Here is a 12889-nt window from a genome sequence, read left to right as displayed (position 1 = left end):
AGACTATATATTCCGTCATTGGTCTCTAGTCTCCCTATATCCATTGCTATCAACATAACACCGAATCAAAATGGCTCACGGAGAACCAGGTACTTGCTCTGCACCTGTCCGCATGAAGATAATACTGACACCTTTTAGTAAAAGGAAGTCTATTCATCTACGCCCCGAACAAATGGGCTCCGGTAATATTTGCAGTGGGCTTTGCGGCCTTGGGACTCATCCACACATGGCAATGTCGGTATGTGTTGATAGAAAGATGTAGGAGGTCTAGTTTGAAGACAAATCTGACAGTCAGCGTAGTCATTACAACTGTTTCAAAACTATGTGGCTGCACCTGGTCTGCTGCTTCATGTTTACTGCCGGGTTTGCCTTGCGTCAATACGGCTCTTTCAACTACATTGACTCGGAGGACAGGACCAATCTCTACTTCTACATTGGCAGCACATGTTTGATCTACATGGCTCCGTGAGTCTCCCTCGCTACTGCATGCTTCGGTACTTGACTGATGCCCGCAGTCCACTCCTCGAACTGGCCAACTACCACATCCTCGGTCGCGTACTGTTCTATGTGCCCTACCACTCTCCCATGCACCCCGGCCGCGTTCTCACCACCTTCGGCATGCTCTCGGTCGTAGTCGAGGTCATGAACGCCCTGGGTGTGTCCAACATTTCCAACAACCGGCTCCCCGAGGACCGTCAGAAACTCGGCCACATCCTGATGAAGACTTCTCTGATCGTGCAGGTGGCCGTACTGTTGCTTTTCTGTGTTCTCGCGGGTCTTTTCCAGTATCGCTGCGCCAAAGGTAATATCAGGTCAAAGCGTGTCTCCGCTCCGCTCTGGACTCTCTATGCCAGTACCCTTCTAATCCTGGTCCGATGCATCTATCGCATCATCGAGCACTTTGGCATCTCATCGATTAACCCAACGAATGCCAAGGCGGAGGACCTCAGTCCGATCCTGCGATATGAGTGGTTCTTCTACGGCTTCGAGGCGACGCTCATGCTCATCAATAACTTGCTGTGGAGCGCAATGCATCCGAGACGCTACCTGCCCCAGCACCGCAACATCTACCTTGCCCAGGATGGAGTCACTGAGCTCGAGGGCCCAGGATGGAAGGATAACCGATCGTTCCTCGTCACGCTTCTGGATCCATTTGGGTGGCTAGATTCAAAGAAGGACCAGCCTCCGTTCTGGGAAAAGAATGGCCATGCCAAGGTCCAGGATGATCATGTTTGAAGGGCCGGGTTACAGAAAAGACGGGGATCGGTACGAGGAAATGAAACTCAAAGTGAAGAGTACGAATAAAATAAACCTTTTTGCAGAGCCGAGCATCATCAAACACAAGAAGAATGCATAATTTCTGGGAAGCGAGCTTCTAAAGAATTTGCATAGCCGCAAATCGAGAAGAATAAATTCTAAACCAGTTCATCTCCATCCCATTGTCTAACGAGATGCGACTCGCCCAATGCTCCCTTCAACACCAGGACCATTTCATCTATAGCGGCCAAGAACTTGAGATAAGCGCTTATCCCAACACAGTACCGGCGATAGTTCTCGTCTTGGACAAGCTTGGTACTTAAATGCGCTTCTCGGTGCTCTTCGTGCCATGACTCATAGCAGCGTTTGATCAACGGCGTGGGGAGTCGTTCTGGGAGAGCAAGCCCCAGTCGCAACGCCTGCTCAATGATACTGAGGACGCCCATGATGTCACCGATATGACGGTCATCGAGGATCCCGACGGTGTGGGACAATCGACTTTGAAGGTGGCCAGGGAGGGTGTCTGAAAGTAACAATAGTCGCCCTAAGGCTTGGTTAATGTCCTGACATAGGCGAGCCGCTTGGGAAAGGGTCTGTGAGTCGAATGGACCCAGTGTCATTTCAAATCTGAGCAGGGCGATGCTCTGCTGCGCCGAGAGAAGGGTTTCGGCAACGTCCAACGAGATCTTCTCGGCGACGACGCCGACAGGACTGGTTTCGTCCCCGCTACCCTCCGGGCGTGCACGTCCCCAGTGCGACAGGAGAAGAGCGTAATGATCTGACAAGGTGCGTACTGTGTTAGACAGCGTCTGGCATGTGTGTCGGGTTGCTGACGGCGGACGAGGGAAGATTTGGACGACAAACGCTGCCACGAATCCCAGCAGCACTGTCACAAGTCGCTTGTAGAAGGCTGTATATCCGTGCCCAGGAAGCCCGTATTGCGGCATGTGCGTGTCGTCGTAGCTGAAACCGAGGACGAGCATGAACGTCGCGCCGCTCATGATGGCTCCCATTGTGAACACCGGCGGCAGGAAGAGACGCCACCACATGAGAACCAGCGTCATGGCCGCTGTGCTGGCAGCCAATCGGTACGCGTTGCCCGGCCCGTTGCCCGACCCGATATACCAGGCTGCCATGCCCATGACGCCGCCGACGACGGTGCCCGCCGTGCGGCCGACCAGGCAGACGGTGAAGTCGGCCATATAGACCAGCAGCGTGGTCTGCGCCGTGATGAGACACCAGATGCCCTTTTCGCGGTAATAGAAGCCCGCCGTGTGCGGAAGGGACCCGGGGATTGCAGTCGCGATAGTCACCACCACCATGCGCAGGGCGTACAACCCGCCGGAATTGGTCAGCCACTGATAGATGGTGACGATGGCCCGCGTGAGAAAGTTGTGTCGGACTAGTCGTCCATGGCCACGGTTAACACGCAGTCGGCGATGTGCTTCCTTCGTCTGCTCCGCCACGAGGTCCGGATCGCTCCCTCCGTCGGCCGGTAGATCGGGTGCTGGGGCTGGGTGACGCCGATTGACCAGCCAAGACAAAGCATATCGCAGGCGTGACGGCAGCCAGAGTCGGAGCTTGCTCCGATCTTGCAGCAGGTGCGTGGCTTGCGTCAGCAACTCCTCGATGGCTTTTGCGGCACCGAGGATGCGTTCTTCGACGACCATCCCGAGAACAAGACCTCGAAGCGAGTGAGGGCCCATTTGATCACGACTCTTGAGCTGACCGGTGGCGTCAAACATCTCTGCATGGCTTTCCAGTAGGCGCGCTGTGGTTTTTGTCCGGGAATTTTCTCGTGCAGATTCAAGGCTACTACGAAGACTCTGGCCCCGAGTGAGCAGGTGAGTGATTCGCTCTGAAGACGTCCGACGAACCCAATGTTCCGAGTTCACGGTGTGGATCATCTCTGCCACCCAGATGAGCGACTCCGAGGAAAGATGCAACAACTCGGCTGTCGAGGCCTGTAAGGCGTTGCGAGTATGTGCGCGCATCTCTGCCTCCTCTGGACTCCGCAGTGCTTGCAGGAAATCGGCGCTTTCTTGCAGTTGATGGCGACCGACCTGGGGTGGCTTTTCCCCGGGATCGATGTTAGGACCTTCGACTGGGGATCGGGGCACCTGTTCTAGCTGTTTGTCGGTTCGGACATGCGATATGTGAAAATCTAGCAGCGAGAGGCCCGCAACCATGGCCCGCCGCAAGGGCTGGTATAGAGACTTAACATCCTCGGGACTCCATCGGCCCCAGGAGACATCTAGCGGAAGAAAGGCAAGAGCCGGTTCTGTGGTTTTGAGGAGTGCTATAGTCCTTGCCTTGGATGCCTCGAGCTCGCCGAGGTCGACCGCTTTCCCCGAGAAACGCGACCGCGTGCATTGCAGTGGCTTGTCGACCATACTCACGAGTTGTTCCGCCTTTGTAAGGACGGTGCTAGATGCTGACTGCGCGAAGAAGACAACATTGCATGCGACACCTAAACCAATGCCAATGGCGCCTGGCTCAACCAGGACCCTGGGTAGAAGCGCCGAGAATGATGGCAGGACGGGCCCAAACAGTAGGAATAGGTCGGCAATAATGATGCCGAATATCTGGGCCAGCGCAAATTTCTGGTTGGCGACGCGGAGTCGTGAGACGGTGTACACGAAGAGACATATCATGACGTAGAAGACTACGGTCACTCGCGCATCCAGCATGAACCCGTCGTACACAGCCTTCTGGGTCAATAGTGATGCCGGCAGGCCGGATTGTTCAGCGTCCGCGGCAACCTGCTGCTGCAGTGCTTGCAGACGAGCCTGTGTTTGCGAATCCGGTCGCGCCGCAAGAGCAGCTTTCATGGTTAAGAGGCCCCATGCCCAGGCGAGGCACATGCCGAAGAGGAGGGATAGCGAGGCCAGCAAGTACACGGACAGGATGCCGCCCGGGGGAACGATGTACAGCACCAGAGCGGCGAAAAAGGTGGCGATTCTGATCCTATGCAATGCAGGGCCGATGAAAATTAACAGCGACGCGATCCATGCGGCGACCCAGCAGCGGAAGAGCACCTTAAGGTCGCGCGCATTGAAATGATCCAGCCATCCCGGCAGTGGAATCTGACGACGTGCGATCTCTTTGTTCGTCGACTCTGTCAACGGTTCGGCCGAACACCGGGAGTTAGACATGGCGATGCGACGAACGGTGTTAGGCTTCTGAAATACCAGGCGATGGATGTCCACCTGGACGTTTGACGATCATTGATGTGATCCATGGAATGGAATGCTCGGTCCAGCGTTGATCCTCGGCCCGGAGTCGGCGCCAGGGTCACCTACTACCTACCATCTCAAGGTGAAGCACAATGACCAATCGCTGTTCCAAGCGTCGCTTTTTACGAACTGTTATCGCATCCTAGAACATTTCTTGACGCCCAAAGACTGGAAATTCGGCGTCAAACCCAGTGTGAACGGGATCCTCCTCATCCCTGTGTCGTGGCGCGTTTATCTATATCCCTTGTTGGAACCCTGCCCAAGAGACCAAACCGATAGCCTGAAGGCCATAGAACATAAAGGGAGAGAGAGCTTGTCGAATTGGAGCGCGAGAGTAAACAGACTAGATGAAAGCGGCGTCCGCACTCAATCCGCGGTAGCAAGGTGACTGAGTAGACACGACAAAGAACCCACTGCTGGCGGCCAAATTGGGATATGCATCTAGGCCTCCCGGAGACACAAGGCCTACGGAGGGTTGAGTTAACTTCCTGTTAGTTTAAGGAATGATTGGGATGTCCGAGTTGGAGGCGTACGTGGCACGTCTTCTCGACGAGGCCGGAGTGCCGAATTTCATCTGGGCCGAGCCGGCTCTCTCCATCATGGGGGTCGACACCCTCCCCTTTGTAAGTCACTATCCACGAAAAATCTGACTATGCAGCCAGTCTAGCTAACGCAATCTGTAGTTCAGTGGTAGGGTAGTCCCCGACGAATGTATTGGGAAGGCCGCGCAGGCTCTCGACGCAGCGAAGTTCCCGCCCTGCAAGCAGGGCCGCAATGGATGCAGCGTCTTCTGGGAGGCCCGGGCCCATCCCTAATCCGACTATCACTGGCATACTTATGGATTCTACCCACCGAGGCAATCTCGACCCGGAGGCGCCGACATGACCTGCCGGGTCTTTCTCTATCCCAAGTCGAGGCTGTTTTGGTCATTCCCCGATCCCCCTATCGATCGCCCGGCCCCGGACGATCCTTACTACATGCTTACAGATGACACACGCATCGAGATGGGAGCCAGAACCGCCAGGTGTCCCCAGTACAATATCTGATATCCCGTTCAGATGCCAACCCCAGCCCGTTACATAGTAGCCATGTTCCGCCTGGTTCTCCGAGACCTTGAGGGTATGACTTTGCTATGCCACTGGCACATCGAACTCGTTTACCTGACAGGGGACTTGCTAAAACGAGGTATCAATCTGAAGTTGGAGGATATTGCCGAGCCCTTCCGGAAATGGGCCCGACGATACACGGATGGGCGATATGCCAAACAGAAGGGCGATCCGGGAGCGTGGAGGATCATGCACGAGATCTACGTTGAGATGGCGAGAAACAAGTAGATCCCCCCGGTAGACGATGTTCGCTTCGATTGTTGGCAACCCTTGAAAGAAATTCTGGGGAAGTACAACCTCCCCTGTGACCCAGAATAGGGTACTCCGGAGGAGAAGAGGGTATACTGGAACCTCTCACCGAACCATCGACGAAACCAGCGACGGTCTTGAACTCTCGCTCCTTGGATCCCTTATTAGTCTGCATACCTTTCGCGGCTGTTGAAATCAGGTTAGCCTTGTCCGATATCCAAATGCATAGTTTGAAGATCTTACAGAGAAAAGAATTAGTTGTCTGTTGTGCTGCTATTGGTGTTGCTCTTAGGAATGGTGTTAGAGTTATGTAAGAATCGATTTCTGGTTAGCTCTTTCTGGTAGTTTGGATGCAAAAACTGTAATACTTACTACATTGATAGATAAACCCAACAATCGGAATCAATGCCTATGTAGGTCTAAATTAAGATAAGGCCGGATGGTCAAGTAAAGGTGCGAGTTCTCAGCTAGCTGGGTCGTCCACTCAGGCGGGAACCTCACAAGATTTCGCTGCTTAGTCCCCAGCGTGACTTGTAAAGACGTTAGATTAGATGTATTCAATGAATATACAAAGAATCTACCTTTCACTCATTACTAGTAAGAAGGCAACACGAGAGGGGGAAAAGATAGAGTATCAGTACATATTCCACGTGTGAAACTGGTATAATGTAACTATACCTAAAGCAAGGCATGTATCTGGGCCAAGATAATCGAACTTTTCGCTCCGAGTAGATATGAAAACTCTCGGGATTTTCCTCCCATGAAGAACAAGAATGCCCGTTGCCGATAAGCCTGAGAGCCAGGTTCCACACATCACAGGCATCTTTTTTGGCTCTTCGCCTCTAATGCGCGTAACTCGCAGCAGAAGGCCTTCAGGCACATGAGGTCAAGAGGGGTGGCGGTGGGTATCGCTCGGGGGCTCGCCGAGAGGATTGGCTCCATGCCATCTGGCCGGTACGGAAGCTTGATACATTCTAGAGTCAGCCAAGAGACTTTGCCAAAGGAGGAAAAACCTACGACGTTGATTGGAATCAAGTCCACTTGGATACTTTGCCGTCCAGGAATTCGGAAAAGTAGCGCTTCCGTCCCCCTTTCAAAGGCGTCGGCGCGGTGTTTTTGCAGTGTTTCCTTGATCCTTTTCGCCATTGTAGGAGGGGATATAGCAAAATCGATGTCCTGCATGGCTTAGTTACCTGAGGGCGGTCGGAAAGGTAGAATGGGTCATCGTTCGTACCTCAACAAAGGCACACCGTCTGGTCAGCTGGTGGACCCTGAGACAAAAAGCGCCATCAATCGATGGACCCCGATGGCGACGGCCCGACGTGCCCAATCTTGCTGGCGATGGTCCCCACCGTGCCTACTCCGTACTCTAAGACCCAGTAAGATCCAGCAGCGAGTATCTCCATTAGCGACGGTTCCAGGAGGGGGTTGCAAATGTGGAGGGACCACGGAGGGTTCTCTAAGACATGACAGCGCAATTCCCGTCTCTCTGCCAAAGTTGTCTCCCTGTCTCGCCCTGTGTCTCTCCACCCCCTATTCCCGTCCAACATGGCCAAATCTCGTGTTCTCCTCGTGGGCAGCGGAGGTATCGGAACCGTTGCAGCGCTCAATCTTGAGGCAGGGAACTGGGCAGATGTGACCAGCGTTCTGCGATCAAACCATGCCGCCGTGCTGCAGAAGGGGTTCACCATTGAGTCGTGCGACCATGGCACCGTCACGAATTGGCGGCCTACTCAGAGTATCCCGGATCCCTTCAGTCAGCATCTCCCAGATCGTATGCTAACTGCAGCCAGTTCTCGATGCAGTGCCCTGTCATCCGTCGCCGCCGTTCGATTATATCGTCTGCTGCACCAAGAACATCCCCGACGTGCCCCCTTCGCTGTGCGAGCTGATCGCTCCGGCCGTGACCCCGGGGCAGACGGTGATCGTGCTGGTTCAGAACGGAATCAACATCGAACGACCGCTAACGACACAATTCCCGAACAATCTCGTGCTCTCTGGAGTCAGTCGGACAGACGCCCACGAGATCGCCCCCGCCGTCATTCACCATAAACAAACGGATTCTCTGGACGTCGGACCATTTCCTCACCCTTCGATCCCGGTCGCTCAGCAGGAACACGTCGCGAGGGAGTTCGTTCGCATCTATTCCGCCGGCGGCAAGACCAACTGTCGATACGATGCCAGCGTTGCGCTCAACCGATGGCGAAAGCTCGTCTACAATGCCTGTCTGAATCCCATCTGCGCCTTGACTGGCCTGGACACTGGGACGCTACAGCTCGATGACCGGAGTATGCAGACTCTGGTGAAGCCGGCCATGCGCGAGGTCATCCAGGTGGCTGCGGCCTTAGGCCATCACCTTCCGGACGATATCATCGAGACGACGATCGCCAGCAACCCGGTGGAGCGGCGAATCTCGCCCAGTATGTTGGTGGATTTACGGAAGGTAAGGTTGCCGACCGGCTTGTTCTGCGCAGAGGGGATCGCATGCTCACCTCATTCACCAGGGCAATCTCATCGAGCACGAAAACCTTCTGGGCGAGGTGGTTCGCGAAGCTGACGCTATCGGACTAAGTGTGCCTACGCTGACCCTGTTGTACAACTTGTGTTGCGCCGTGCAGCTGCGGACGAAGCAATCCCGCGGTCCCAGTTCGGTATAGCCGCGATGCCATCATTCCCATCGTATCTCCCTGCCAATATGACCGTTCTTTAACCCGAGCAACCGACCTACCTAGTTCCCCTTCTCTACCGCACTTGCCATTCATACACTTGACCCCCGATCGCTCCACACCGACTGGATGCCGGGTTTCTTTTCCGGGTGATGGGCGCGAAACTCATTCAACCATCTCTGTAGCACTTGGACAGGCAGGCTTGTCATCTAATTATCCTCCCAAGAAGAGTAAGATGTAGTCACAGTTTCGCAGCATGATCCTTTTCCCAAAAGGCGAAGATGGGCAACTGGTGGTATCCAAGTCGAGCCAGGGATCGTATAACCGGATCGGCCTCGTTGGCTGGGAGACGAACGCTGTCCCCGCGAGGGGGCGCGTGGGGGCTCAGTCTTAGTGCACGACCGAAGGCGCTGATCGACTTGGCCAGCTTGGCTCCCCACGCTCGGTAAACCCGATTGAGGGGGGTTGTGTCGCTATTCCTACGGGGGTAGTGCAGTGCTTGATGCCGACAACCGACCAGCTCGATGCCTCGGTTGTACTGCCCGCCAGGCTGAGATTCTTAAATATGCCGTTCATTCAGCTACGATGAAGATCGGGAGACCGGTTCTAATCACACCTGCCACCCATGGCCGAACAAACACCGTCCAGTCCCGCTATCCTCCGTCCTCAGCGTTCACTCACGGGTCGCGTCGCCATCGTCACCGGCGCCGGTGCTGCGGGCGATGGCATTGGCAATGGCCGCGCAGCCGCGATTATGCTGGCCGAAGATGGATGCGCCGTCGTCTGCGCTGACATTCAACTGTCCCTGGCAGAGCACACCGTCCAGATGATCGCACGCGAAGGCAAGGGCCGGGGAATCGCCGTTCAGGCCGATGTCACCGTTGCGGCCGACTGCCAGAGAGTGGCGCAAACGGCCATCGATCATTTTGACCGTGTGGACATCCTCTTCAATTGCGTCGGCGTCGGCGGGGCGACCGGGACGGCCGAGACGGTTGACATGGAGGCTTGGGCACAAGGGTTACATCTGAACGTCTCCAGCATGGTGATGATGGTCAAGTGCGTGGTGCCCGAGATGCGCAGGAACGAGGCCGCGACTGGTTATCGAGGGAGTATCGTGAACATGGGTAGCGTGGCCGGCCTCCGGGGTGGGACGCCTCATTTGCTATATCCTACGAGCAAAGGAGCCATCGTCAACATGACCAGGGCCATGGCGGCGCATCATGCAAGCGACGGGATCCGCGTGAACTGCGTATGTCCCGGCATGGTGTATACGCCCATGATGTCCGCCAAGGGTATGAGCGAGGAAACCCGACAAGCGCGCAGGAATCGCAGTCTCCTCAAAACCGAAGGCAACGGATGGGATGTCGGCGCTGCCGTGCGCTTCCTGGCCGGGGATCAGGCCCGATGGATGACGGGCGTTGTCTTGCCCGTGGATGGAGGAACTACGGCGGCCGTTGGGACGGACCTGCCGGCGTCTGCGAGCGTGAATGGATGATAGATTGATTTACAAGCGTTTCAATACCATTAGCTTTGAAGGATCTTCGAGTCTTGATGAGATTCTAGCAGGTTACACATTCCGGTCCACCCCGTGCGTCCCTCAGAACAAGAATCGGCGACAAGCTACCAGACGGTCAACACAGCGACCCCCCAGGCCGCCATGTCTATTGTGTAATTCCCCGTTCGGCTCGACACGTTGTGGACCCGGGGTTGGATGGTCACATTGTGCGGCAGATTGCTGGCGTCGCGAGGGCCCGACAGCGTCTCCAACCTCCCCGATCTAGTGTCCGGCACGCTGACATGGACCGTCTGCTCCTCCTCGCCGTAGTTGGCCAGCTTCACGTTGTACGTGCCTTTTCCCCATGAAGCAGTCCAGTATAAAGGTCCGAAATTTGCCGTGGCGTTGACGGGCAGCACGGTTGTTCCCCGGTTCGTGGAGAACATCTTCTGCACGTAGTACGACGTCGACGGCGTGATGGATCCGGGGCTGGAGTCAAATCCGTACAACGTTGGCTGGACTTGGTCAGCATCCATGGATTCCTCCCATTCTCCGGGTCCAACTCACCGACCACTGGGTGTAGCCGAAATGCTGCAGCAGAGGCGCGTAGGCCGACATCTTCACCACGTCGGCGTTGCGCTCCATTCCGATCATATGCACGGCCTCGCTGCAGCTGCATTGCACGAAGGACCAGTACACTCCGCGGTCGTGGGTGGTATTTCGACATCCCCATTCTCCTACCATGACCGGTTTGGATCGCGGCCAGTTATCCCATTCGCTGAACATGTCCACCAGCTCGTCCGGTTTGCGGTAGTAGTGGTGGTCGTACATGATGCCCGGCGGCGGCGTCAGCGGCAGGCAGATCCTGTCAATGGTCGAGGCGATGATGGTGAGGTGTGGATGCTCGCGGATGATCGCATTGTAGATCTGCGTGAAGCGATCGGGGTAGGACTCACATCCCCCGGTGTAATCATCCTCGTTTCCGATCTCGATATACCGCACCGGCCAGGGTTTCTCTCGTCCGTTCGCGGCGCGCACCCTGCCATACGTGCTGTTCGACGGGCCGAGCAGATACTGGGCGAGTGAGCAGACCTCCTCATTTCAAGGCTGTGCGATGCTTACCTCGAGTTCGTTCATGATGTCCTCCACGTACGGTTGCAGGTCAGATCCGACCAAGATGCCCCCGTACGATTTGCCGGCCCAGACAGCCAGCACGGGCTCCATGCCCATGTCCTCACACCACCAGAGATACTCGTCCAGCCCTGGGCTGTTAGCGGTGGTCTAGCGAATCGGCGTTCAGGCGCAACTCACCTAAGGCGTCGGTGTTGGGGTAGAACCAGTCGCCTTGCGGCGTTAGCGACGTCCAATCCATCCGAGAGAATGCAGCATCACTTACTGTCTCTTCCCGGTCGATCGACTAGCGGACCGATCGTCCGATTCCAGGCCCATCGGCTGTCAATCTTCAGTCCCTCGCTGAGTAAGTTAGCCCGTATGTCGCCAGTCGCCGTGAAAGAATGCGGCCCTTACAGGTTGTTCCCTCCGGGAAACCTCAAAAACGACGGTTTGATCGCCTCGAGCACCGTCGTCAGGTCGTTCCGCAAGCCGTTGGCTCTGCAATGGTCAACGGAGAGCCCGAACAGAGGCTCGAGATCTTACCTGTCATGATAGGTTGGCGGGAACAACTGTACCAGGCCAAAATTCAGCGACATTCCCGGGACCTTCGAGCCGTCAAACAACAGTCGAAACTCGTTGTCGCCGTCGGGGGAGGCAGTGGCATTGAAGGCAGTCTCGTACCGAGTGAATCGTCGCCAGGTGCTGTTCGTCAAGACGCCATGCGACGCATAGACAATTCCGCTGGACGTTCCCACCAGCTGCAGCGTGACACGACCGGAGTATTCGCCCTTGATCCAGAATTCACATCGGTAGGTCGCGTTCATCACGGGCACGCCTTGATAGCCTCCGTTGGCAAATCCAACGAACTCGGCCTCTCCTGGCGACACCTGCACCTGCAAAGTCGAGCGGATGGCGTCGCTGAGAGGAGTGGCCTTGTCTTGCAGGATGTCCACGTCGCCGACAGCCCAGTAGGCCGTCAGTCCCGGCTTGGAGCCCTGGAAGCCATTGTTTTGCAGCAGTTGTCCGTGGATTCCACCATCGCCTGTCGCGCTTCAGCCGTCAAATTGTATATCATGTCTTGCGCGGGAACATACCGGAGTGGTCCATTTCCTACAAGGCCAACGGTCAGCTCCAGTCCTGGAATCGAAAGCAGGCGGATCTCTCACCTCAAACATGATACCGTACAGCAGCGGATTCGTGTGATTGCCGCCATCTTTCTCGACGTTCAGTACGACTGGGGCAGGGGATTTGGATTTTTCGCTAGCATGCGGCGCGCAGAGAACTGTCCCAAGAAGCTGCAGCCTGGACAGAGCCATGGCGCCGTTCCATATCTGCGAGAGCTTCATCATGAACCAGGAGTGTGAAACCGTGCAGAACGATCTTGTGACTATCTCTGTCGGTCGCCAGTTCCCCCGCGCTACTAGTAGCTTGCGTCATTCTCTGTCGAGTGAATATCCTTGCCAATTGCGACGGTTGATCAGTAACGATCGCTTTCACCAACTTCAGCGATGTGGTGGATCGGGTGTTGGTGAATGACATCACCACCCAAGAACACGTGGGAAGAGCCCACGAGGGATGGGCTCCTCCTTCCCTTCTTCAGTTATATACTAGTAAATTGATTACTTGGATCTTTGTTGACTACCACCTAGCGAGGCGGGCGTCGCTTGCTTGCACTGCTTGATTTCCCTCATGAATACTCCGCAGTCATTCGTAGGAAGTATATAGTTACTTGCAACCACCCTCCCTTCACCAGCGAAAGCAACAACA

General features: G+C 55.6%; 7 protein-coding genes across 7 annotated transcripts; 5 read left to right on the top strand and 2 right to left on the bottom strand.

Moving 5' to 3' along the window:
• Positions 1-70: 70 nt before the first annotated feature.
• KD926_010983 (RTA1 domain-containing protein) lies at positions 71-1236 on the top strand (the record flags this gene model as incomplete). Its single annotated transcript, XM_053095957.1, has 4 exons — positions 71-89; positions 139-238; positions 301-465; positions 516-1236. 4 exons carry the CDS (start codon positions 71-73, stop codon positions 1234-1236), a joined length of 1005 nt encoding a protein of 334 aa, XP_052959792.1.
• Positions 1237-1415: 179 nt separating this feature from the next.
• KD926_010982 (uncharacterized protein) lies at positions 1416-4412 on the bottom strand (the record flags this gene model as incomplete). Its single annotated transcript, XM_053095955.1, has 1 exon — positions 1416-4412. One exon carries the CDS (start codon positions 4410-4412, stop codon positions 1416-1418), a length of 2997 nt encoding a protein of 998 aa, XP_052959791.1.
• Positions 4413-4996: 584 nt separating this feature from the next.
• Positions 4997-5308, top strand: KD926_010981 (uncharacterized protein; the record flags this gene model as incomplete). Its single annotated transcript, XM_053095954.1, has 2 exons — positions 4997-5116; positions 5177-5308. The coding sequence occupies 2 exons, from the start codon at positions 4997-4999 to the stop codon at positions 5306-5308; spliced, it is 252 nt and encodes an 83-aa protein (XP_052959790.1).
• Positions 5309-5551: 243 nt separating this feature from the next.
• Positions 5552-5827, top strand: KD926_010980 (uncharacterized protein; the record flags this gene model as incomplete). Its single annotated transcript, XM_053095953.1, has 2 exons — positions 5552-5612; positions 5661-5827. 2 exons carry the CDS (start codon positions 5552-5554, stop codon positions 5825-5827), a joined length of 228 nt encoding a protein of 75 aa, XP_052959789.1.
• Positions 5828-7396: 1569 nt separating this feature from the next.
• KD926_010979 (ketopantoate reductase family protein) lies at positions 7397-8505 on the top strand (the record flags this gene model as incomplete). Its single annotated transcript, XM_053095952.1, has 3 exons — positions 7397-7604; positions 7654-8291; positions 8353-8505. 3 exons carry the CDS (start codon positions 7397-7399, stop codon positions 8503-8505), a joined length of 999 nt encoding a protein of 332 aa, XP_052959788.1.
• A 634-nt stretch (positions 8506-9139) lies between these two features.
• KD926_010978 (SDR family NAD(P)-dependent oxidoreductase) lies at positions 9140-10009 on the top strand (the record flags this gene model as incomplete). Its single annotated transcript, XM_053095951.1, has 1 exon — positions 9140-10009. The coding sequence occupies one exon, from the start codon at positions 9140-9142 to the stop codon at positions 10007-10009; it is 870 nt and encodes a 289-aa protein (XP_052959787.1).
• Positions 10010-10134: 125 nt separating this feature from the next.
• Positions 10135-12468, bottom strand: KD926_010977 (alpha-N-arabinofuranosidase A; the record flags this gene model as incomplete). Its single annotated transcript, XM_053095950.1, has 9 exons — positions 10135-10524; positions 10577-11083; positions 11132-11271; positions 11321-11353; positions 11406-11482; positions 11537-11620; positions 11666-12164; positions 12217-12232; positions 12289-12468. 9 exons carry the CDS (start codon positions 12466-12468, stop codon positions 10135-10137), a joined length of 1926 nt encoding a protein of 641 aa, XP_052959786.1.
• Positions 12469-12889: the final 421 nt, after the last annotated feature.

This window comes from Aspergillus affinis (genome assembly GCF_023601865.1).
Source record: "Aspergillus affinis strain CMG 70 chromosome Unknown NODE_8_length_531634_cov_87_933514, whole genome shotgun sequence".
NCBI classification, from domain to species: Eukaryota; Fungi; Ascomycota; class Eurotiomycetes; order Eurotiales; family Aspergillaceae; genus Aspergillus; species Aspergillus affinis.
The sequence above is the reverse complement of the archived record's forward strand: the minus strand, read 5'-3'. Positions and strand labels throughout refer to the sequence as shown.